This window comes from Symsagittifera roscoffensis, chromosome 2, assembly GCF_963678635.1.
Source record: "Symsagittifera roscoffensis chromosome 2, txSymRosc1.1, whole genome shotgun sequence".
Taxonomy (NCBI): Eukaryota; Metazoa; Xenacoelomorpha; order Acoela; family Convolutidae; genus Symsagittifera; species Symsagittifera roscoffensis.
In genome coordinates this window covers 37,116,374-37,142,285 of record NC_087063.1, presented here as the reverse complement: position 1 = coordinate 37,142,285, position 25,912 = coordinate 37,116,374, and the positions used below count along the sequence as shown (strand labels likewise).

The following is a 25,912-nucleotide window of genomic DNA, read 5'->3' as shown; positions in this document are numbered from 1 at the left end:
GCGTGGAAAACAAAAAGAGAGAGAGAGAGAGAGAGAGAGAGAAAACTAAAACATACCCAAATACAAATTCCTCCACAATTTTCAAACGGTCGGAACAACAAGCATTATTAATAGTTCATAAATTTCGCAAATTAATTGGGCTTCAAATGTTTCGAGAGCCGTCGGCAGTCAATATAACTCCCTCTCAACTAGTCTCAAGTAGTTTTGGCTAAAAATAATTTTGATAACCTATAAATTTTGGATTGTCAATGACGAATAGTAGGAGCAAAAATCGTATGCAGAATAAAATGACAGTTTTTTTATTCTATTCAATTTGGAACAACGATGAGCGCAGTTCAACATTGCAATTAAAATGAGCACATCTCAAATTTACCCAACCAAAAAATTTAACAAAAAAAGATATCCCGACTTTGCAGGACGCAAAGTATTTTATGCGAATTGGCTTGACCAAAAGTTTTCTTCGCGACGCACAAACACATCGTATATTGTAATTATTAATATCCAACTATCAGTTTTTACCGCAGTTAGACTATTGCGAGAAGCCCCGCTTAGAAAACTGAAGAATTCAGGATTCATACTAAAGAAGTCAAAACTTTCATAGTTAAATTGTTCTGAAACTGATTGCATCATTTTGCATCATAAACATATATACATTACGATGATATATTCAGGCTCAGAAATGATTTTAAGCTGATTTGATGCACGCTATTTGGCCTTATTGTGGTACCTTTAGTTAGAAAAAAAATCATTCTGTACTGCGGCTAAGGTTTTCTGTCGGGTAAGAAATAATTCTGTACTGCATCATAAACATATATACATAACGATGATATATTCAGGCTCAGAAATCATTTAAAGCTGATTTGATGTACGCTATTTGGCATTATTGGTGATACATTGACTTAGAAAAAATCATTCTGTACTGCCGGTAAGATTTTCTAAACAGTGAAACAAATGCGCGCCTGTGATGTGTGAACTAATCGAAAGCTGTTTTCAGAGACGTCGGCAGTCAATATAAATAATTATTTTTATACTATTTACAAAATCTTACCGGCAGTACAGAATGATTTTTTTCTAAGTAAACGTACCGTCAATAATGCCAAATAGCGTGCATCAAATCAGCTTAAAATGATTTCTGAGCCTGAATATATCATCGTTATGTATATATGTATATGATGCAAAATGATGCAATCAGTTTCAGAACAATTTAACTATGAAAGTTTTGACTTCTTTAGTGAGGATCCTGGATTCTTCAATTTTCTAAGCCAGTGTTATCGCAATAGTCTAACTGCGGTAAAAACTGATAGTTGAATTTTAATAATTACAATACACGATGTGTTCGTGCGTTTCGAAGAAAATTTTTGTTCAAGCCGATTCGGACAATATACTTTGCGTCCTGCAAAGTCGGGAGTATCTTTTTTGTTAAATTTTTTTGTTGAGCAATTATGAGACGTGCTCATTTTAGTCGCAATGATGAACTGCGCTTATCTTCGTTCCAAATTGAAAAGAGTAAAAAAAAAACGGTCAAATTTTTCTGTATACGATTTTTTGCTCCTTCTGTTTGTCATTGGCAATCCCAAATTTAAAGGTTGTCAAAATTATTTCTAGCCAGAACTACTTGAGACAAGTTGAGAGGGATTTGCAACATTCAAGACTTTGCTCTGATATACCAGCAGCATTGTTATTCTTTACGAGTGATTCATATTTAAGATATTTCCTTTCATCTATAATTTCGTCAATGTTTTCTAGGAAAAAAGGAAATTGTTCTGTCCGATTGAAACCACTGGAGTCACAAAAATTCCTATTATAAAAATAGGAAGGGCGGGGTTTGATATCCTGGTCATAAAGTGTGCTCGTAGTCAGGTTTGTAATTTTCCACCCTGATCATGAGGCGAAGTCCACCATTGAGTATTGGGATCCCTGGAGTATCTACGCTCCATTACATCCTCAACATACGCTATCAAATCGCTCTTCATTCGCGCGCAATCCATGGCAGAAAAGGTTATGCCATCAGAGTCATAGCGGGTTTCGATATAAGTTTCATTGAACTCTTTCCCATTATGCTCCATGCACCATTTGCTGATTCTAGCCTTTAATATTTTGAATTCATTCAGTTGTTCCTCAAAATGTTCAATGCTTTCCATGTCTTTGTGCAGTTTTTGAAGCGCTTGTTTGTAAAGAAGAAAATCGAAAGGTGAAATTAATTTGTAGTTTATCCTGCGCTCAGCCAGCACACTTTGGTTTGTATGGTCGAATGAGTACTTGGCCTGATTCACAGGCACGTAGACAACATCCGACCAGTCCCAGCAGAGTTTGTTCTTTAGAACAACTAAACTTTCGTCTAAGTGTTCGGCAACTACGATGGCTGTGAAGTTGGACATAATCTGTTTCACATAAGAATCGAATGCCTCACTTGAGGTCAAGTTGCCAGCTCCGAAATCAGTCATCATGGGGTTGTGAATGTTCCACTGCACATTAAGCTACAACATTTTAGATTTTGGTTAACTAAACTTTATAAAGAGCGATTGAATTTGAAATATAGACACTTTTGAACTTTGAAAATAGCACCACCCCATTATGAAGGGTTCCGCCGTGAACCACTGGTGTGCCTTTTTTTAAATTAAACTGCTGATCAGCCTCAACAACAGCAGCCTTCCATTGGAGGTTGGGTCGGAGGAAGGGGAAACGAGGTCTGGGGAAAAACATGTAATTTTTGAATCCAAATATGTAATTTTTTGAGAACATTTTTTGACGCAGAAGCTTGGCTGAGGTTTTGGCTGATCTAAATCCTTAAATTTAACAAAATGTTTGAGTTTCCAAAGAATTTTTTGGCTTTTTATTAATCAATAACTTTATAAAACATTGGATAACTATCCTCCTTTTTGGTGCTTTTTTACCTTGTAACGAATCTCATCCCCACCTTTTTGCAAAGGGGAAAATAATCGAAAAGATCCGGTTCAATATGCAAAAATATAAAAAAATGAAATACAGTGCTGATTTAAATTAACCGGACAAAACGCGTTAAACTTGAAATTTAAAACGCGTTTTTCTCAAATTGGTTGAGTTTAGGAGAAAACTCATGAAGACAAAAGTTGTTTAAAATTTTAGCAGAATTAATATGATGTAATTTGTTTTGCGAAATTCGGGCCCAAAATTTTACCCGAAAAATGGGTCATTTTGGCTTTTCTAAGTTTCTCAAAAATTACGCAAAAAATACCCAATCGATCACAGACATAACTTTATCAAAGTGAGCTTCTTACAAAGCCCAAAAAAACAATTAAACAATTCAAATCGTTCGAAATTTGTTTTTTAAAAAAATTTGATAATTTTTATAGTAAAAACGATCTTTTTTGTCTATCAAACAGAAATAAATTAACTTATACAAAGTTTTGGAAAATATATCCTGCTTTAAATTTGTTGGGCTACGTAAGAAGCTCACTTTGATATAATTATTTCTGATATAATATCGATTGGGTATTTGGCGTGATTTTTGTTTAACTAGAAAAAACGCCAAATGACCCATTTTTGGGGTAAAATTTTGGCCCTAAAACAAATTACACAAAATTAATTTTAAACAAGTTTTTTCTTCATGAGTTTTCATTTAAGCTCAACCCATTTTGAGAAAAACGCGTTTTAAATTGCAAGTTCAGCTCGTTTTGTCCGGTTAATTTAAATCAGCACTGTATAAGGTAGAAGAATTAACCTGGAATATTCATGCAAGAATTTTGTACCTTGTAACGAATTCAACCCCCGCCCTCACAAACACACACCTTTTGGCAGAAGGGGGAAAAAGTTGAAGAGATCCGATTCATAATCAAAAATTTAAAAAAAATGAGTTATACGGCAGAAGAATGAATCTGCAAAATTCATGCAAGAATTCAACCAGATTGTGTTTTGTGAACCACTACACAGAAAATATGAAGTTCTTAATTTTCTACTTACGAGCTCAAAACACAAAATCTTAGATAGAATTGCAAGGTTTTTAATAATCTGCCGTGTAGTTACGTGAGGCGACAGTTCGTAACAAAGGACAATTCAAACATTCAACCTCTCGCCGGATGTAAGCGAAGGGGAGAGAAGCGGAGGAAGCGTCTTCTAATTCGCAACGCCTTGGTACGAATTGTCGCTTGTTGCGAGTTACCGCGCTACTGCTTAGTTCAGAATGAAAAACCTTCAAAGATGTTTGCTATGGTATTTAGAAACGAAAAAGACTACTCGTATCATGGCAAAGCCTTGATTGTTCCGACCGCCTTTTAAGGTTTATGAAGCTGTAATAACATTAAAAAATCAAATGAAATAAAACAAAATGAATTTGAATTTTTTAATGAAAATCATCCCCCCACACGCCATACAAAAGGATAGATTTCGCGCCTTGTAACATATCAATTATGGCAAATAAGCTTCTTTCAACCAATTTAGAACGATTTTAAAGACGGATTAACTCTCTGCTTACGCGTTAATAGCCCGAAGTATATCGCGCGTTAATTGTCCCAAATTGGCCAAATTGGCAATCTTTAAACTCCCATAACTTTACAAAAATTGATCACAGGTAAAAGATTTTTTCAAATTTGAGCTTAGGACAATATTACCTTTTGAATTAAATTTTAAAAAATCCGTCAAAAATGGCTAGTTAAAAAGTCGAAACGTGTCTGAAGAAAAAAACACCCCGAGCATAAATATTCCGTTACTTTCGTATCGAAAGTCGGAACACTAAGTTAAAGTTTTTGCGATCAGTTGGTTTTTAGCGCTATTTTTAAACTCTAGTTTTCATCGTCGCCAAGTATGACCTCCAAAAAATGACATTCAATTATATAAATATACTCTAGATTGAAGTAACCTAATCAATTGCGTTTTAAAAATTCAACTTTTATTGAAAACCCTTGGTCATGAAAAATATATATTCTTTCCACAATATAGGACGTTTCAAAATCTAAAATACATAAAAAATTACCTAAATGAAATGTTTAAATTGCACATTATTCGAACATTCGAATATATTTAAACCAATAGTACAATTTGTAAGAGTTGCTGTTTATTTCAACCAATTCTGGTCGCCATTTGTCGCCAATTTGAGTCTTTATTATTTGATAAAATTAGATATAAGGGAGTTTTGAATCAAACCATTAAAAACTATCAAATTTTTGAAAAGCAATGTATTTTGCGGTATATGGGATAATATGCGCTTAACAAAGAAAAGATCTACTGCCGAGCATCCTGAAGGCTGATCTAAATTAACAATTACTTAAGTATTATATCTTCAGTTACATTGCAAACAGTTTATTATTGTTCCGACTTTCGATACGAAAGTAACGGAATATTTGTGCTCGGGGTGGGGGTTTTTTTTCTTCAGACAAATTTCGACTTTTTAACTAGCCATTTTTGACGGAATTTTTTTATATCATTCGAAAGATATTGTTGTCTTGAGCTCAAATTTGAAAAGATATTTCACCTGTGATCACTTTTCGTAAAGTTATGGGGGTTTCGCGCTATTAACGCGTAAGCGGAGAGTTAATCCGTCTTACAAATCGTTTCAAATTGGTTGAAAGAAGCTTATTTGCCATACTTTATTTGTTACAAGGAGCGAAATCTATATTTTTGTACTTTATATGGCGTGTGGGGGGGGGGGGTATTTTCATTTAAAAATTTCAAATTTTTCAAAAAAAAATTTCATTTTGTTTTATTACTTTATTTTTTTGATGTTATTACTGCTCCATAAACCTTTAAAGGCAGTCGGAACATTCAGGGCTTCGCCCTGATACGAGCAGTCTTATGATTACTCTCATGGGTCGTGCACAGTTTCGTCATACCCTTTTTTAGATCGGGCAACCGCGCAGAATTTTCTTAGTCTTGCAAAGTATCCGCATACCTCTGTTCGATCGCGCAAGTCACGCAAAAGTTTTTGGTCGAGCAAAGTCATACACGTTTTGGGTGACTACCGTTGCGACATTTTCATTTTTATAGAAACGGCGCATATCGGCCCGAAACGAGTCAAGAATTAAGAATTCAAACCAAAAATTTCAAAAATCTCTTTAAACAGCTACGTTAAAGTTGTCAACCTCTATGCTGCTGAAAACTATGGTAACAGTGGTCCGTAATTTCGGACTGTTCGCAAAGCAACCAGCTCAGCTGCTGGTGATAATAACACGACATTTATTGCAACTTAATCGTTAGAAGTACCGATTGCCACGTGCTGTTGTGTGGGTTGTACTCTCGGATGAAGAAATCGAATGCATTCTTTTCGGTCACATTGGGGAAGAGTGATTTGACTGAGTCGGTCATCTGGAAAAAGTTGAAGTAGGACTGAAATTGGGCCAGAGGCTCCCTCACTAAGCCCACCAGATCAAATGGATGCTCCATCAGTTGACTCCAGTGCTCAAAGTTGTACACGCAATGGAGTGTCATCATCTGCAGATAAATACAAATTCGGCACCTTTTCTGAATAGTGCTAAAGAGTAGCTTCAGCATTTTAATCGGTCAAAAACTAGTGCTTTTCAAAATACATCAGATTTTTTAAACAATTTTTTATGAGTCGGATGACGAAAAAAGACATTTTAAACAAATATGATGTTAAGATTTCGGATTGAAAAGCTAGCTTCTACAAGGAAAATTTTTCTGAAATTGTCTATTCACTCTTTTTAGTTTGCGTTTTTAACAGTTTTAACTTTTTGAAAAACGTTTTTAAACTTTTTTTAGCGAAATACTTGCTACTAAACGCGAGACTCGCATTGAAGTATGTCTATCGTATTCAGGTATGTCTTTTTTGAGCAGATTTTGTTGCTCAGTTTCTAGTTTAAACGTAATTAAAGTCACGTAAAAAAAGTTTGAAAATTTAGGACATGCTCGACCTTTGTTTGGACTTGCTCGAACTATGTCTTCGACTGTGCTCGACCTGTTTGTCGAATATGATTGACCTATGTTCTGACTTTCTCGACTTTTCAGTTCATTTTTTGTCATGATGCTGGAACTGAAAATAAACTATAAAAATATGTGAAGTGCAACTCTCCGGCAATAAACACTTTTTTCAATTTAAATCATTTAGTTTTGCTTTTATCCTTCTTACTAAACTGAACTGAAACTGTTAATCTGAAAAGTTATATGGAAAAAATTGTTTGAACTTACTTTTTCTTGCCGTTGGAACATTTCTATCTCAAAATATTGAAATATTTCATCTGAAACTTCTAGTTTTGCGGTAAAAAAACTCTCCTCAAATGATTGCTTCTGATCGCAAATTTCAGAGGCCTTTCATGAGCTGATTATTCAGCCCATTTTCCAATTGAAATTTAAGTAATCTCTTCAAAAACAAATAAAACGTAAGAAAATTTCCGCTGGGCTCGACCTCGACCTAAGGTTTGACCTGGCTCAGCCTATTTTCCGACTATGCTCGACCAAACTCAGAAAGTTTTTGACTGTGCTTAACCTACTTTCTTAACTTTCTGGATCAAATAGCAGATTTTTGGGTTGTTTCGACTACGGTCGACCAATTCCGTTATCTTCTTGACCAAAGTCGGGTAATTATGACTGTGTTTGACCTATGTTTTGACTTCGTTTTTGACTTGACACTGTGAGTTATGTCCGATGTGGTTAACTCATAGAGTAATTTCGGATAGGGTACACCGTCTGCTTGTCACGCTATCTTATTTTCGGCCGGATAGATTCGTGCAACTTCTTAGTCTAATACCGATCCTAATCTTACTCTTATACTTTCTAGTCCCAGGGTGTTTAACTAGTCTCTGCTAGGCTCAAAAGATCTAGGGTATACTGGTTTGTTGCGGCTGCTGAAGTTCTCTTGGAGAGACAATTAATTTCTAAGTTAAATTCAAATCTCTCTGGTGCTGAAATTACAAGTAATTTCAGCACTTACAAATAAGTAGGTTGTTAGAGATGGATCATGATTGGTTAATATTAAATACTTTACAGTGGTAAAATATCTAATTTATCCAATCATAAAATATAGTTTAGATCAGGTTCCACCCATCCGGGTTTTACAGAGTTTTTTAGAATTATCTTTCTGCAATTCAAAGGATGGATGATGAGCGTTGGTATTTGGCGAACATCGTATTCTTGTCCGGTTCCTCTTGTTAGAGAAGTTCCAGGACGCTGGAGTTAGTAGCATCAATCGTTGTGTCTTCTTGTGACAACGACTGTGTTTCCCAACGAAATCAATCTGATTTCAAAATGGTTTGCTATGACGGGTTTTTCTGTATTATGTAGAGAACTTGTTTTGTGTTCAACCTCGTCTGGGAATGGCGTGGAGATTGTGCGTGAAGGGGATGCCTTGTAACTCGGATCTGTACGTATACTTGAACATCGAGGTGGTCATTGGTCTAGTTCAATGAAGTCCTTTTCTGCGAAGTCAAGTCGTACTCTAAATCCTTTGAGTTGTGATCGTGGACGGCATATCGGTTGTGGTTAGCCATTCTTGTTTTTGTGTAATGGGATCATTTTGTCTTTGGATGTTCGTCTTTGATGTTGTGTGTTGATCTATATACTGCAAGGTACGATTTACATTTTATAAAATTTTTATGAGTTCATTTTTTAATTATGAATTTAGTTAGTTGTTTTCACAAAAGCATTTTGTTTTAGTTCGGTTATTTTGAAGAGTTACTCACCCTTGAGTACCTCTTATTAAAAATAGAAGTGTGGTCACAAAGCGTGGATGTAGCGCGGTGGGTTAGGCCGGCTATAGAGCATGCTCAGGACGTCCTCTCTGGTGGGTTAGGCCAGGAGTGGGAGTATGATTTCGTGCGGTTTCTTTGAGAAGTCCTGTTATGTGATAACGTTTTATGTTGGGATTGTGTTGGTCTTTCTTATGTTCCTTTGGTTGTGTCCTTTTTTCAAAAATCAAATTGTTTTTGTTATGGGTTTGTCTTTCGACTTTTTTGTGTTTTATTATTTCTTTCTTAGACTTTATAATAGTCTTCAAAAGAATAAATTATCCAGTTTTAAACTGGGTTATTCCGGTTTGGGTACCGTTGGTTTTCTTTTCTTAGTCATCCTGTTATTTTATGATTTGTGGTGTTTAGTAAGCTGCGTTGGTTAGTTTGGTTTAGTATATAATTCCTTTCCAACCGGGTTAAAGGAAAGTTTGAAACTTGTTATCGTGTGTTAGGTTGTTGAGTGTGAAAACTTGAAACTGAAATTCATTATTTAAACAATTCTTCGTGGGCGAGCTGTGCGAGTTTGGATAGAATTCCTGTGCGAATTAATGAAAATATCAAAAGGTTAGTACTGCATTTTCATTTTATCAATTTATTACATAGATTTTCAATTTTACTGCTAGTTTTTCTGGGGGAAATTTAAAGTTATAAATTTTCATCATACTTAAATTTACTGTTTTATGGGGGAATAATTTATAAATTAATTTACTACATTTGGTATAAATTTTATCAGATTATCTTGTGGAAAATATTAATGAAGTTTAGAATAATTTTAACAAGTTTTTATTTTTTATTTTTCTTTTCTGTTTTTTGCAGATGATCGTGGTATGAAGACTAAAAATCTAAAAAAACATGAGTAAAGAATGGTTAGTTATTAATTTAAATATATTAGTGAAGAATATTTGTAAATTATACTTACCTGTTAATCGTCTGGGAAAAAACCGTGGGGGAAGATATCGTGTATCATGTCTAAATTTGTTAGTAATTTTGCTAGTATGCGAATGATGTTTTTAGTTTGGAGCAGTGGCCAAAGCAATTGAAGTGCTTTAATAGTTTTTAGTTCTTCGGTGCCTACTGCAAACTCATAAGGTGTGTTTTGAATGAGATTATAAATTTTGTGATTGTATTTGGTATTGTGAATAAATTCTAATATAGGGATTTCTATAGGTTGGATAAACTCATGTGGGATAAGGAAATGTCTGGATTCTTCGGCATTAAAGGTCTTCGTGATGGGACAAAATATATACATTTGGGTTATTGGGTCATAATTGCGGAGGATGCCGTGGAGGTTAGTATCTTTGATGCAATAGGTGAAATTTAGAAAAAATGGTGAAGTGTACTTTGAGTTAAGAAAATGAAAACGATGGTGTGGTTGTCTTGATGGAGTATGTAGATCAAAATGATTTTGTATGAAGCGATAGTATGTATATGTGTGAGTTTGTTTAGTGCGTAACATAATGTCGTGTAAACAGTGCAAATTGCGTTCAAATGGTGCAAGGAAGTGGCAGGCAAAGGGGATTAGTAAAATGGTAATATGCTGTCCAATGAAGTGTTGGCATTAAAACATGTTCATCTACGAAATTGCGTGTGTCATTAGTATCGTTAGGTGTGTTTAATTTATATTGCGGAAAGGAGGGTAAGGTGATTTCAAGAAAGTTTTTCGTGTTGGTGTGTTGCGGGCGATTAATATATTCGCAGGCTGTTCCTGGTTTGGTCGGGAATGGATGGTTTGGGATTTTTCTTTTAAAAGTGCGATAAGCTCGGTTTGTGCTAGTTGATGATTCGGTGGATGTGGATGATTGTGCTAACGATACAGTATAGGCTGAGGAGGGTGTAGGAGTAGGTGGGTTTGAGGATTCTATTGTGGATGAAATTTGATTTATAGTGAGGGTGTTAGGGTGTATTAGCTGTTGTTGTAGGGTGATAAAATTATCGAGTTCTTGGGAGATTTGGGGAGTATCGGGAGAATTAGATGATCGGTCGGAATGAAATGGAGAATAGGTTGGGGTAACTTGTGAAGCATAAGAGGGAGTAGAAACAGACGGGAGTGGATTATTGAGTGGGATCGGTTGAAAAGGGGGCTTTAAAAAAACTGAGGAATTGGTTTGAAAATTATTGGATGGAGATGGTTCGGAGTCTGCAAATTCGTCAGGGGTTTCTATATTAGGGTTATTAAGTTGTGAAATGGAGTATAAAACTGAAATATCTGAATTAGTATCCGAATTCATGCTTGATGTTATATTAATAGATGGAAAATCGGGTGGCGGGAAAGCAAAAAGTGGGATTATTGTGATTGGAGTGTTGAGGTTGGTTTGATGGGAATTTGAGCGGTGTAGGGATCCAAGTTGTCGGCTCATCGTGGGCTAAAAAAATTATTATTTTGAGACTGAAAAGCGGTGGTATGAGGTTATTCTATAATTTGTTCATATGTATTATCATCTTGTGAATGATGTGTCATTATATGTTGTATGGGACTTTGCGATATGTTTGATCTAAAATTTGGGTTATGTGTTATTGCTAGGTTTCGGAAATTACGTGGGACTAAGGATAATGGATGGTTATGTGATAGGGGTGGCAACTGTGGTGCTGTAGGCGTTACTTCTATGTTATTATGTTCTTCGTTGTATGTGTTCTGTGTTGTCGCTATTTTTGTATTATATTCTTTGATTTGTGCGTCTAGAAGAATTTTGTTAATTGATGATGAAAAAGTTCCAAAGAATCCTGCAAATAGTATGCGTGCTACACTTGCTTGTCTATTTACTTGTGTGTGTATAGCGCATGTGTTATAGATTCCTTTTAAAAGTGAAAAAAGAAATCCTATAAAATTAAACATTGCGTATAGAATAGTTAATTTTTCTAAGATGTTATAGGGCCATCCTAGAAAATCGAGAATTTCATTTTTTAGTGTAACAAAGCTAAAAATATTTATAGGTGAAATATCTTGTGGTCTGTATTTTTCACCGTTTAGATATATATAGTTTTTAATGTCTTTAAAATATCCGCTATAATCTTGTGTATAGATATCTGCAAATCCTGCGGTTTCGGCAAGTTTGCGTAAGTTTTGGTCAATTGATTGTCTTTGTATAGTGTCCATTTGTGTTAATAATTCCTGGAATTGTTGTGTTCTAATGTGGTGTTGGATATCGGATTTTGAATATATTCCAATTGATTGTAAATCAATATTTGGGTTACGAGCAATAGCTCTGATGCTTTCGGGTGAAATTTTTTTGAGTGATTGCATTAACGTGGAGTATGGGGTAAGAAGATAATATTTATCTTCATCAGGGTTCAATTGTACTACATTGTGGCTATTTTCTGATCCACAAGGGACTGCGGTATCCCAAAAATATGTTCGTCTTGAAAGTGTGTCAACAAAATGTACTTTATTTTTATAAAAGATAGGGATTCTTTTATAGCATCTTTTATCTTCAAAAACATATAGTGGTGACACTTATTTGGTACAAGTATAAAACCATAAAATGTTTCCTCCGTAGTCTAGAAAATTTGATCTATTTCCTGATAGTAGATATCCTGCGTAGGGTATTTTTAACACTGCTAGTGCAAGTGATTGTAGGATTTGTGTCCTTTCTAATTCGCATAGTTGGTGAAGTGTTTCTAATTCGGAGAGTGACATTTCTTGAAAAATTCGACTAATCGTGTAGTTTAACTTCATATATAAGTGGATATCATAGTGGATATTACCAAAATAAGAATTATTCATTAGTGATAGTTCTTGCAAACGTGTGCTTCTAGTGTCATGTGGCTTTAGATGTCCACCAGGTTGACCATTACTTTTGAAAGTTAACTGGTATATATGATGCTCCTTCGTGTAGAGGGTGACCTGTGGCATAAGGGTCAATTTTTATTTTTCCAGTGGCCATGTCGAAACCTTTTTCGTATTCAACTAATATTTCAGAATATTGTGTTTTGTGAAGTGTATTTCTGTATTTGCATGCGATTTCTGTTTCTTGATATATTTGAAAACGTGTTAATTTATTTTCTAAATTATGGATATTTCGAAAATCAGTACTTTGTTTTCGTGATGGATGGACTTGTTCAAATGGAATTGATTGTAAAAAATATTTTTCGTGAAATTTTATCATTCGAGCGTGTATTTTTGCTACTTGAAATGTTGTACATGTATCTTCGGGAAACCAAACAAATGTTGCTTGTGTCCGGGTTGTAGGATCACAATAACTTTGATCGTTTTTACAAGGTAGTCTAATTCCTTGATAGATCGTTGTGTTGTCAGATAAATCTCGTGTGAGTTGTATTTTTTTCGAGTTGTATTTTCCAATCGAAAAACATTATTTCTTGATATCCTTTATTTTTTGTGTCTGCTTTGCAGTTTGATGGATTATTTATGCCAATGTGTGGGATCCAGTGCTTATCGTGTATGTCATAAGTTAATCTTCCGTGTGCGCCGTTGTATGGATATTTTTCATCTAGTTTTATATGTCCTTGATATCTTTCAAGTTCTGCTTGATGTACAGAATCGGCAAAGATTTGAAAATATACTATTTTTCTGTCGGTGTTTTTATTTCTTGTGATGTTTAATCTGAGTAGCTGGTCTTTACAATCATCAGGATTTAGATGTAAAAGTCGTTCTATATTACTTTGGTAGAATGATTCGTGGTCAAGTCGGTTTTTATTTCCGTTTGAAACTTGTGAACAATGTACTTTCTTTTCGGAAAATGTTGCTGTAAATTTATATCCTATGACTGTTGTTGCTCGGGCTTTTGAATATAGTGTCGCTATTATATTTGTAGTTTCTATAGCTTGTGGTTCTGTTTCGCATTGTGATACTTGATTTATTGCATATTTGTGTAGTGTTTTTTGTTCATTTTCTTCACAATCGTAATGTGTTACTAATAAGTCTTGGGGTCCTGTGCGGGGAGAAGGATTTATGTTCTAATCGGAGATTATTAGAAAAAGGAGATGAAGAAATATCAATATTTTTAGAATATACATGTGTATGATAATCCTGAGTACGGGTTATAAAATGTGATGTAACCAATTGTCTTTTTGGTATGTCTCTCGTATTTATATTTTACTTCAGTTGTTATAAATGGTGGTGGTAGCGATTGAGCTGTTATATTTGGTGGGTTTAATGGGTAAGGATGTTGAGCAATGTTGTTTAGTTTAACCGTGATTTCAGTTTTTAATTGTAGACTATTTTGTTGGAGTATTTGGATGTTATGGTCACGAATGTCTTCGTGGATGTCTTGTCTATACTGTAGTTTATGGAGTGCCCAGTTGTGGAGTCGGTTACTTTCCGGGTGTTGTCCAAATAATGGTGGGGGTGCTGTGAACGTGTTGCAATCTAATCTTAAAGGGATATTTGTTGATGATTGTTCTCGATATCTAGCGTCGAGATTATTTGGAAAATTTTAGGGGAAAGGCGTCGGTGAAATCTGGCTTATTGATGGTGTTGACGGTAGTGATAATGTTTCTAGTAGTGATGATGATGTTGTTGTATCCGTAGAAATATCTATTGGGTCATATATTAAATTTGGTTCACCTTGTGTGAATGATTGTGTTGTCCAATATGGTAGTCGTGATGTTTGGTTTGGGGGGTTAAAGGGATTTTCACGTATTTGTTCAGATGTTGGTGTTGAACCTAAGTAATCTGAGGGTATACTTGAGGTGCTACGTTGTAAAAGAAGTGTAGGGGTTTTGAAAATTTCGTCCTGTAATATGCTAATTGGGTTTTCTGGAGTACTTGGTGATGGGGATTGGGGTATATCAAAATAAACTCGTGGGGTTTGAAAATTTCTATTTCGTCGTGGATGTATAATTTGTCTATTTATTTCAACTGTATTTTGGTTTTGACTAAAATTTCTTATTCTACTTAATTCTTGTGGTAGTGTTGGGTACAAGTTGTATGTTGGTTCACTTAGAGGTGCCTGTCGCTGAACTGGTTCTAATGGTTCAGATAAGCGAGCGTGTCGTTCTTCAAAAGTATATGGGTTATCTTGGAAAGAAATTCGTGTAGATGTTTGGGGATTTTGGGTAGTTGTAGGTATTGTCGGGTTTTCTTGGGACGTTGTCGGTGAAGACTGACTCTGTGATTGTTGGTTAGCAATTTTTGAGGGTTTTTTGATTGATTTCTTTTAGTGAAAAAAATTATGTTTATTGTAGTATTCTTCAAGAAAAAGATTTAAAAGGATTGTTGCTAAGGCAAATGTTATGATTGCCTTCTTTATACATTTGCATATTGTCAATATTAGGGTGATAAAAATGTTACAAAAATTACAAATAGTAAAAAAATATCTGTTCTACTAAAAATGGTTCGTATCATTTAAATAAATTTTGGGTTTTCGTACCTGTGAATATGGTCAATGACTTGGGAAAGTTGGAAATATATTTCAAATAGGGAGTAGAAAATTAAAAAAATATTGCAAAAAATGATTAAAATTATTATAAAAGCTTCAAAAGTATCAAAGAGAAATATGAATAAAAGTTTAAGTATTGTTAAAAAGTTTATGAAAATGTTGAAAATTGTGTTGACTGATCGAGAGAAGAGCATTTAAGAAAAGGCTTCTTGGTCGAATATTTTTTGTTGTCTGGGGCAATTTTCAAGTGTGGTCGAATTATTTATTGATTTTTTGACAAGTGGGTTGAGTTTTGTGAAAAGTTGTTTGGGGCGAATTTTATGGTGTTCAGGAGGTCTTCTTTTACTTTATTTTTATTTGTCAGGTGATCTGGGGTATTTTTGAGATTTTTGTACTTTAGGCTAAATTAATATGGTTGTTGTACTTTTACTTTAGGCTAATTTAACATTTTTGTTTGGGGGGTTTTTGAGGTCTGAGTTGGGAAAATATTGATGATCTTTGCGTTATTAGATAAGGGAGGGTTATGATATTATGGTGGTATTTATTTTAGTTGTCAAGTTTTAGCAAGTTCCTTATTTTTGACCTGGAGGTTGTAAAGTTATAGTTATAGATATGCCTGGAGTTTAATATCTTTCGTCTAATTGGTTTGTGTTTTAGTTATAGAAGGTGACGGATTGAATGAATCCTATTGGCTAATTTTGAACTAAAATCGTTGCGTGTTTTTCAGCATGTTATTTTGAAAAATGAAAGTTCAAAATGTTTCAGAGGTGCAAAGATTATTAATTTTAAAATTAAAGCTGTTTTTGAAATTCAACTTTCTTTAATATTTTAGATTGTGGGATGAATGTTTTGTAGTTTTTACGTGGTTGATTTCTAAGTCGTGATGACTCTCTATGTTCTGATTTCTCGACTTGATCTTGGGGTATAATTTTTTCTATCATTTTTCTGTTTTTCCTTTCTTTTTGAGGTATTTTGTGATCTAGCTCTATTGTATTGTTTTGGGTTGTAGTTGGTTTTTTATTTTGTTTTTCAAGGTGAATGTCGTTTTGTTCATTTATTTCATTTTCCGTATGTGGGTGATTTTGAGTAACTTTTAAACCTGTGAAAGAATATGATTGACTTAGTTCGCGTAGTGCGTATTCTTTTGGGTAGTAAGGCAATAGATTGTTTCGATGTTGAACACTTTCTTTTTGGTCTGAATCGATGATTTTATATGTTACGTCAGTGGGTTTGGCAATTATTTGGTATGGTCCTTTACGAAGGGGTTGTAATTTTTTAGAAATTCCTTTTTGTGTTTTAAGATTAGGTATTAAGACAAATGTTCCAATTTTTAAATCTGAGGCTGGTGTAAAGCGTGAATTTATTTGTTCGTTAATGTTTTGCCTTTGTAACAATTTTTTTGTTACTCTTTGGTAAATTTCATTGTGTTTTTTATCTCTATTTAAAATCCATTTGGTGTGTGTACCGGAGGCTAATTTAAGGATTTGTGGGTGATGAAAATGATCTTCATCATGCGTGTGCAAACGTAGATTATAACAAACTGAGTCTTTATTCGGTTGGCAATGACCTTGTGCATTTTTATGAGAGTTTGCTGTAAACATAATTGGTTTACGTGGCTTTTTATTAAAAACCATTTCGTATGGTGACATTCCTAGAGTTGTCGTAGTTTGTGAATTATATGCTACGGGAAATAATTTTACATCTGCTGACCATTCTGTGTATCTTGTATCATTTCCATTTATGATACATCTAAGATATTCTTGTAGTGAACGGTTCATACCTTCGACTAAACCGTTTGTCCAAGGTGCATGAGATGTACGTGGTTTGTGCTTAATGTTATATAAATGAAATAGTGTGATGATTTCATTATTTATGAATTCTGTACCGTTGTCTGTAACTAAAATTTCGGGTAGTCCGAATTTTGCTATCCAGTGTTCATAGAGTGTTGTGTAAGCATAATAAGCGTTACAAGGTGGTACTGTGTTGAGTGCTACATAATGAGTAAATGCGTCAACAATTACCATAATGTAGGAGTTTCCTTCAGAAGATGGTCCAATTGGTCCTTTTGTATCGAATGAAATACGGTGGTTAAAATATAAACTTTGTCCTTTAAAATCTTGTTTTTGTGCTATTTGTTTTTGATTTGGATAAGGTTTATTTAGCTAACATACTATACAATCATTGCATAGTACTTTTATCCAAATTGGTGCATTTGGGAAAAAAAATTTGTGTAAAATTTGAATATGTTTTCTCTGATCCAGAGTGTCCTTTAATGTTTTGTGTATGTGAAATGTTAAAAGCTATTAGAATCATACTTAGAGGGAGACAGGGAACTGTAGAATCATTTGAATGATATTCTAGAAGGTCTGTGTTTTCATTAATTGTTGTATTATTAAATTTTCGAAAATATCGGAGGAGTGTTTTATTTCCTAAAATTGTGGTATCTGCCTTTACGGGCTTAGTTTTGTATTTGTGCCATGATTTTAGTTGTCTAATTACTAGGTCAAGATTTTGATATTGTTTCAAGATATTAATTGTAATTTTATCTGTTGGAGGGAGAAAAATGTTTTCGATTTCTAATTTAGATAAAGGAATTGTGTCAAGTGGGTCATGGAGGTCAAAAACTTGATTTATTGTGTATTTTGAATCATTTGTTTGTGGTCCTGATAGAACTATTTTATCAGTTAAATTTTCTTTTTCAATTAACGGAAAAAGGTCTTTTTTATACGAGTGGTGTTTTATTCGTTTTTGTTGGGTGTTATTTTTTATCCATTGTGAGTATGGAATTGGTTTGAAAGTTGATGTTCCAAGTAGATCAACTTCGTAGTGATTATTTTGGCAATCTAAGTAAAGTGGGAAGTGTTGTAGATTTTTTATTTGTGATTGTTCAATGTCAGTTTTTACTGCATATTTGCATTCTAGTCGGGGTGATGTTTCGTCTTTTGCATGGTAAAATTTTATATTTTTTGGGTATTTCAACTGTAGCTTTTCGTGTAAGTAAATCAGGTGGTGTATTTCGACTTAATGTATCCGGTAATGCAAGATTCTTTCCTGCTGTCCAAACTATATGTAAGTTTGGTAATTTCATTAGTAATATTGAAATCTATAAACTCGATGATTAGGATTTGATTTTTGTGTAAAGAGAAAAATGATTGGTTTATGATCTGCGAATAGAACTGTTGGATGTTTTGATCCAAGTATCAGAAATTCATATTCTGTAAGTGTATAAATTATAGCTGTACATTCTCTCATTAGAGTTGAGAGTCGTAGCACTGCTTGAGTGAATAATCGGGAATTTGCTGATATAAGGTTCATTTTATTTGTACCACTGTGTGATTGTAGTATTGCTGCGCCGATGCCAAAATTTGAAGCATCGCACATTGCATAGAATGGTTGATTGGGATTTGGGATTGTATTTGAAATTTGTTCAGTTAAAAGTTTTTTAATTTCTTCAAATCGTGCTCGATGTTCAGTGGTCCATTCAAAATTGTTTTGTTGTCTGAGGATATTATAGAATGGTCTTAAATATAATTGCATTTTGTAAACGTACTTGCTTAAGAAATTTAACATTCCAAGGACTTCTTGGATTTTCTTTTTGTTTGTTGGTGGTTGAAGTTTTTGAATAGCATCAATGCGTGATTTTAATGGAGTGATTGTGTTTCTTTCTATATTATGTCCTAAAAATTTAACTCGTGTTAAAAAGAAGTGTGATTTATCGGGGACGGCCTTCAGATTTTCGTTCTGAAGTATTTTATGATAGTGTTCTAAAACTGTAAACATTTCTTCTTTTGTCTGTGATTGCATAAAAACATCGTCTAAATAGGTGATTGCGTTTTTCTTGAGTATTAGTGGTTTAAAAATTTTGCTCATAAAAGCTGAAAATGCTGCTGGTCCTATGGATATTCCATAGAATAGGCGGTTGAATTCATATTGTTGATTTCCAATAACAATTGTGTTAAACGTCATGATTGTTCATCTAGTGGCATTTGATTGTATGCACTATTCATATCTGCGGTTGTAAAGTGTTTTCCGTTTATTTTTGTTAAAATAACTTGTATTGGTTCAATAGGTCAATTGCATTTTGATTCGTCTATTAGTGAATTGAGATATCTAGCGTCTAAAACTATTTTTAATGATTCTCCTTTTGCTAGGATGATAACAGGGTTAATAAATGTGTTACCTTTTGGTTGTTTTTCTTTGTTTACTGGTGAGATAATTTTGTATTGTTCTAAAATGTCAAGTAATCTGTTTACTTTGTCATGTAAATGAATTGGTACTTTACTTGCTCTTTGTTTTTTGAAAACTGCGTCAGGTTTTAACGGGAGATGTAGTGATGAACTGATTTTTCCAACATCGAATTTTGATGTTGCGTAGACTATTGAATTTTTTAACAGTTGTTTTGCTAGTTTGTCAAATTCGATTTGTGTAATTTGCGAGTGTTCAAAGTTAAACATCGTTAAAAATTGTTGTTGTTCTTTTGTGTAATTTGTTATATTGAATGTTGGTTTAAAATATGGTGTTTTTGTGAAATAATCTGTGTTCCTCTTTTCATTGCTTATTATATTATTTATGGATAGTTCCTCGTTAAGAATTGTGGATTGACAAATATCTAATAATTGGAGTATATTATTTACGCGGTATGCTTTTTCATGTACGGGTGATATTGTAGCGTTTGTTTCGCAATATCCTAAAAGTCCTAAGGGTAATGTTACTTGATACGGTGTATTGTTATACACATGCAGCAAAATGATGTCTGAATTCGTATTTTTCAAATATTTTATAGATGAAATCGTGATTTTGAAAAACTTATGAATAGGTTTAAACTCAAAGTCTGACATAAAGAATTGTTGTTTATTTTGACTTTTATCATATTGGTGAACTTGTTTTATTGAAAAGTTATATAAATTTCCTGATAGTGGTTTCAGGTGTTTCCGTTGTTGGTTATAAATTGGATAAAATTTTGAAAAGAATGGTGGTTGTTTAATTAATCTTTGAAAAAATGTTAGAGCTGTATTTTTTGTTTTTGTGTACTTATCTTTGATTAGTATTTTACTATTCAAGATGTTGATTGTTGGTATATATTTAGATATAAATGGTATACCAATGGTATTGTGTTTAATATCAGTGATATGAAATATTTGATTAAATGGTTTGTTTAGAATTTTATTTTGCTCCATTGTTCTTGTGGGGAGGAGGAATAATTGGACTTTTCCATAATTTACTAATGTTGATCCTTGTGCTGTTGCTAGTTTACTAGAGGTTGCAAGGGGCGTTAATTTTGGATGTAATGTTTTGATTTCATTCCATGTGGGAATGTTAATTATGTTTGATTCTGCTCCTGAATCAATTAAAAAATCAATTTCAAGATCTGGTGGTTGAAATTCTTTGTTTCTTGGACTTTCTAAGAGAAATGGTATTGTCCAAATTTTTTCTCTGGGTTGTTCTTTTTGTATATTTTGATAAATATGATTTGTGTTTAAACATTTTGTTTTGTCATTTTCATCGGGTCTATTTACCGTGATAATTTCGTATAATTCTTGTGCAGTTTGTGTAGTATTGATGAGTTCAATATAATAATTGTGAAGGAGTTCCAATTGATTTTCATTGATATGTGATGTAAAACGTTCTTCATATATAATAGGTTCGTAGTCGTTTTCGACTGTTATCATGTTTACGGCGATGGTATTTTCTGTATCACTTTCTGTGTCTGATGATCCACAGTTTATTTGATTTAGTTGTAGTTCGTTATTTCCTGTGTCATCAATACCTGGGGGGTCTGATGTTGGTTCTTCATTTGACTCTACTTGATTAATATGTCTTTGATGTTTTGGTGTACTACTTCTGTATCGATGTTTAGAATTATTATAATGGTTATTATTCCTATGTGGTGATTGGGAATAATTTCTATATTGATTATTATAACTTGAATTTCAATTTTGTGAATTATTCCGTGATCTGTTTTGATAATTGTCATTTGGTTTGTGATGGTTTGATCTGTTATATGAGTTATTTCTTGATCGATTGATCGGGTAATTCTGATTTCGATTGTTCGAATAACTTCTATTTCGATCATGTGAATAGTTTCTACTTCTGTTATATGATGAGTTTCGTGATTGATTATTGGAATAGTGTTTATTTCTTGGATTTGATTGGGAATTGGATCTAGAAACAAATTGTGTTGCATTGGAATTTGATCTCGAATAGTTATTTCGACTATTTGATCGATTATAATTATTTTGTGAAGAAATTTGTGTATTTCTTCGTTCTGGTGATCTTCCTCTATAACTTGAGTTATATGGTGATTGATTTCTTGTGTAATTGGTGTTGTTCGGAAGTGGTTTTCCTGAACTGTTGTTACTGTATACATTTTGTTTGGTAGATTTTGATCTTTCTTCATATATTGATAGAATGATTTATTCGGTTCTTTATACTTTTGAGGTTTGTTTTGGTTATCTTGTTGTTTTTGTCTACATTCGGAAATACTATGGCCGTATTGTCGGCAATAATTACATCATTTTTTGAAAGATTGTTTGCCTTTAAAATTTGGGTTTTTTTCATAAATATTTAGTATTTCAGTGATTTTTTCAACTAGGTCTGTATCTGATTCCTGTATGTTATTGATATGTGTAGTGTTTGTTTCAATTCGATTAACATATTGTAGTTTTAGATTTACTGTTTCCTCAAGTTTCATTGTGATTTCCGCTTGCTCTATTTTGTCTACTAGTTTTCGAAAATCTAAATCCGGCTCTCGAATTGAAGAAGGATGAGATGCTCTCTTTTTTATTGCTATTTTCCTTAATTGAGGTGTTAAGGTCATCATTAAAATTTCTGTCATTTTTGTGTTTTTATAGTCATGTGTATTTAATGAATATGCTTTTCGAACTAGTGTTTCGGTACGTACTGCTAATTGTTTGATGGTTTCATTTGGTAATCTGCGAATTTCTTTACATAAAACTCTTTGGTGTTGTTTATTTCTTTCGGAGTCAAACATTTTTGAAAATTCTTGTGTAAATTTTCCAGAATGATTTTATTTCAATAGGTAATACTGAAAACCATTTTTGAGCTGCGCCATCTAAGGTTGTTTGTATCAACGCTGTGCGTCGATGTATCCAATTTTGATGCAGTGGTGTATTAATTGGTTCAGGTCCTATATTTAAAATTAAATTTGCTGTTACTGCATTTAAATAATCTTCTACAGAATATTCAGGGTCTGTTCCTGTGAATACCATTAGTGGTTTATTTGATGTTATTGATGATCCACCCATAAGGTATGGATTCATTGTCATCTGTAATGATTCTGCGGCATTTGGCATTTCCGAAAAATTTGAAAGTTGATTTTTTGTTATTTCGTGTTGTTGAAGGTAATATGGGAGTGGTATTTCATTTTGCATTTGAGTTGGTTGATACGAGTGCATAGTCATTGGGTTTTGTGGTTGTATTGGTTGAAAAGATTGTGTGTTAAATGGATTTTGTATATGCTTTTGTTGTGGATGTTGTACATCTGTTGGGTTTTGTGGGTAAGTTTTCATATTTCGAGATGGTTGAGATTGTCGTGGTCTTTGTGTGCGATATTCTCTAGTATATGGTGCAAAAATATCTGTTTGGTGATAATCATCTTCATCGGATGATAAATAGTTTGTATTAAATGGTGTATGTTGGTTATTTTTATTTTGTTGGAAGAATGGGTAATTTTCAGTATGATCCTGTGGAGGATGTGAATTAGTTCGAAAATTTACTGAGTTGGTTGTTGTCATTGGGTTATCCCAATAGTGAGAACATGCATGATTATGATTAGTTTTTTGTGGGGGATAGTTTGTTTTTGATGAATGTGCATAATTATAATTGTGTTCTGCAAAAGTGTTTCTTGTGAACGTTCTTCGTGGTTTTGATGGTACTGTCATAGGTCTGTATGTTTGATAATCCATATGTGAATATTTTGGAGCAACCGAAGGTTTAACGGTTGATTGTAAGGTTACTTGTGCCAGTGAATTATTTGTATTTCTTGGTGTTGTTAAATTTGGATGTATTGGTGAAATACTTTGTTGTGTAGTTGTTGTTGTTTGGACAATTTCTTCATTTATGAAGTGTGATGGTGTTTGAATATCTTGTTGTGTAAGATTTCTAGTTCCATTAAGGTTTTCATTGTGTATGACGGTCGAATTTAAACTGTTATTTCGTGTATCAGGTAAAAATGTATTGTAGTTTGATGGTGTTGCATCAATGGTTAGTGGTACTACTTTTACATAATCTCTGTGGTAAGATATTGTACTTATTGCTTGACTTGAGATTGATTGTGGGATATTTATAAACGCAGGATGAGACCATTCAGTGTCCCAAACGTAGTCTGACTGTTCTGTAATGGCAGTATCATCATTTGAATTTTGAGGTCAGAAAATTTTTCTTGCTTGTGAAATTAAGTCTATATTATGTGTGAAATAATCTATTATAAACCATGCCAAAATTTTTTGTAAGTCATGTTTTGTGTGTTGTGAAACATCGTCTTTAGTGAAATTTTCTTTGACTATATGTAGAAAAATTGAAAATAATGTGATTTCCTGTCGTACTTTTGTATGTTTGGATGTTTCAGTTGGTGAGATACTTTGAAATTCTGTTTTTTTTAATAAAAAAATATAGGTATATATTATTGCAAAAACTTCGTTAGTGAATATGGAGTTTGCTCTTTGTGAATTATGATATTGTATGCTTTTGATATATTCTAAGAATACTTTTGAAAACTCTAATTCAAGATCGTCTGTTTGAATTACATATTTACGATGATTCGTATTTGGTGTGCTGAATTCTATGGTGTAGATTCCATATTGTTGTGTTAAATTACATATATCTTTCAGATAATGATAATGTTCAATAATTTGTCTTTTGATGTTTACATCTGGCAATTCTGCTTTGCATGGGCTGATTCCGGGTTCAAACAAATTTACGAGTAAATTTTTGCAAAAATGATGTTGCCCTCTATTATCGGGTGCATCTATGAGGAAGGGGTAAACCTCTTCGTCATCTGGACTATCGTCACTTTGAGTGTGGCTCATTTTTTCGTTTAATGACTGTTAATATATAACTATCGATGTGTCTAATTGGATGATTCCAATTATACAAGTGTACTGGTTTGTGTTTATATTGCTTTTTTATTCTTCTTTTTCCTCTTTTTGATGAATTTGAAGTTGTTTCTGTATCGGAAAAATATATTTGATCGTGAATGGGACAATTTTTATCAATCGATTCTTTTAATTTGTAGAGTTCATCTAAATTGCTAGCTTCTGATTCTGAAAAAGCGTTTCTATTTTTTGAAAATCTTTTCCGTGTGATTTGTCTTTGTTTGTTTATTATTTTTCTTTTTATTGTCAGTCGTTTTGTTCTAATGTATCCAACTGTTTGTGTATGAGGTGTGATTACAAGATCGTAGTTTTGGTTATCTATCTCACAGTTGTGTAAAACATTGATTGTTTATTTCCTAGATTTTTGAATGACATAAAGGTTTAGGATGAGGAATGCAAAAAGTTGTTAGGTGATTTCTATTTTCTTAGACTGTTAGTCCTTACGATTTTTTGGTTAGCTTAACCTGGGTCTTTTTGTTCAGGGTTGGAGAGAAAAGTATATCGATTCCGAAGAATGATTTTGTACTTTCTCGTGGCTAGTCTAAGCTAAGGTGTTAACTTACTTAATCTTACTTAGGGGTATTGATTGTGTTCAAGGGTTGGAGAATAGTAAATCGATCCACAAGGTTCAGGTATAATTAGAACGAAGTAGTTCGTTAGATACTATTTTAAACTTACTAAGTCTAATATTTATCCTGGGTCTGGTAAGAGGAGGGTTCAAGTGAAGGATAAATAACCGAAGTTCTTCACTGTTTATCTTAATTTGAATGGTTAGTTTTATTTAAAAAATTTCTATTAATCTTGGGTCTTTTGGAAGGGTTGGATAGTGAATCGACGTTTGAGGTCGTTAGACACTTGCTAAGTGGGTGGGGGAGAACAAAATTGTTCTTTTTGATCCAAGGATAGGCCTTGATGATCAGGTTTTTAATTTAGTGAATTAGAAAATTTATTAAGATCCAAGGATAAGCCTTGATGATCTGATTTTAAAATTAAGTGAATTTAAGTTTAAAATGGTTTAAATTTATTTTAAAAAAAGATTTAGTTTTTTAATGATATTAGTGAGCTTATGATTGCTGTTATGTTTAGGTGATGAAGCTGGGACAACAGATGATTTTATGATTACTAACAATTTATTGTCATGCTACTAATTTTTATTTTCATTTTCAATAAATATTTTTCAAACATGTTTATATAAGACTGCAGAAATTAAGAAAACGATCTGAGATCTTTTTATCAATCGTTATTGTATATTAATAATTTTGTTTAGCGCTTGAAATGATCATGAAGATTGACTTCAAAATTTTATGTTTGCAAATGAAAATCTAAATTCATTGCTAATAAGATTCTAAATATAAAAGTTTGTGTTGGCTTTTGCCGTACAATCATAAAACTATATGGTAAGTTTCTACTTTGTCGTATGTCGTCTCTTGTTCGAGGTCTTCTTCCAATTCCGGGTAGTTCTGTTATCGTTCGGAATATCGGCTCTGATCTATTGAGTCGTAGAGACATTTCAATTAAATTATTATCGTAAAACATTTTTAAAATGTTTTGTCTAAATTCTAATCTATTTTTGGTTAAATCTAAGCTATTAAGGTCTTATTCGAGACTTATGGTCGCACCAGATGAACTATGTCCGATGTGGTTAACTCATAGAGTAATTTCGGATAGGGTACACCGTCTGCTCGTCACGCTATCTTATTTTCGGCCGGATAGATTCGTGCAACTTCTTAGTCTAATACCGATCCTAATCTTACTCTTATACTTTCTAGTCTCAGGGTGTTTAACTCGTCTCTGCTAGGCTCAGTAGATC

At 33.3% G+C, this 25,912-nt stretch overlaps 1 protein-coding gene across 1 annotated transcript in view; it reads right to left on the bottom strand.

Annotated features, from left to right (window-relative positions):
- Positions 1 to 1,818: 1,818 nt before the first annotated feature.
- The window catches only part of LOC134840232 (galactosylceramide sulfotransferase-like), a 59,043-nt gene continuing 34,949 nt past the window's right edge, over positions 1,819 to 25,912 (bottom strand). The window contains exons 5-6 of the mRNA XM_063855969.1: positions 6,175 to 6,402; positions 1,819 to 2,477 (exon numbers count right to left, since the gene is read on the bottom strand). Coding sequence (XP_063712039.1) covers positions 1,857 to 2,477; positions 6,175 to 6,402 — 849 coding nt within the window. The 3' untranslated portion in view covers positions 1,819 to 1,856. The remainder of the gene's footprint in view (positions 2,478 to 6,174; positions 6,403 to 25,912) is intronic.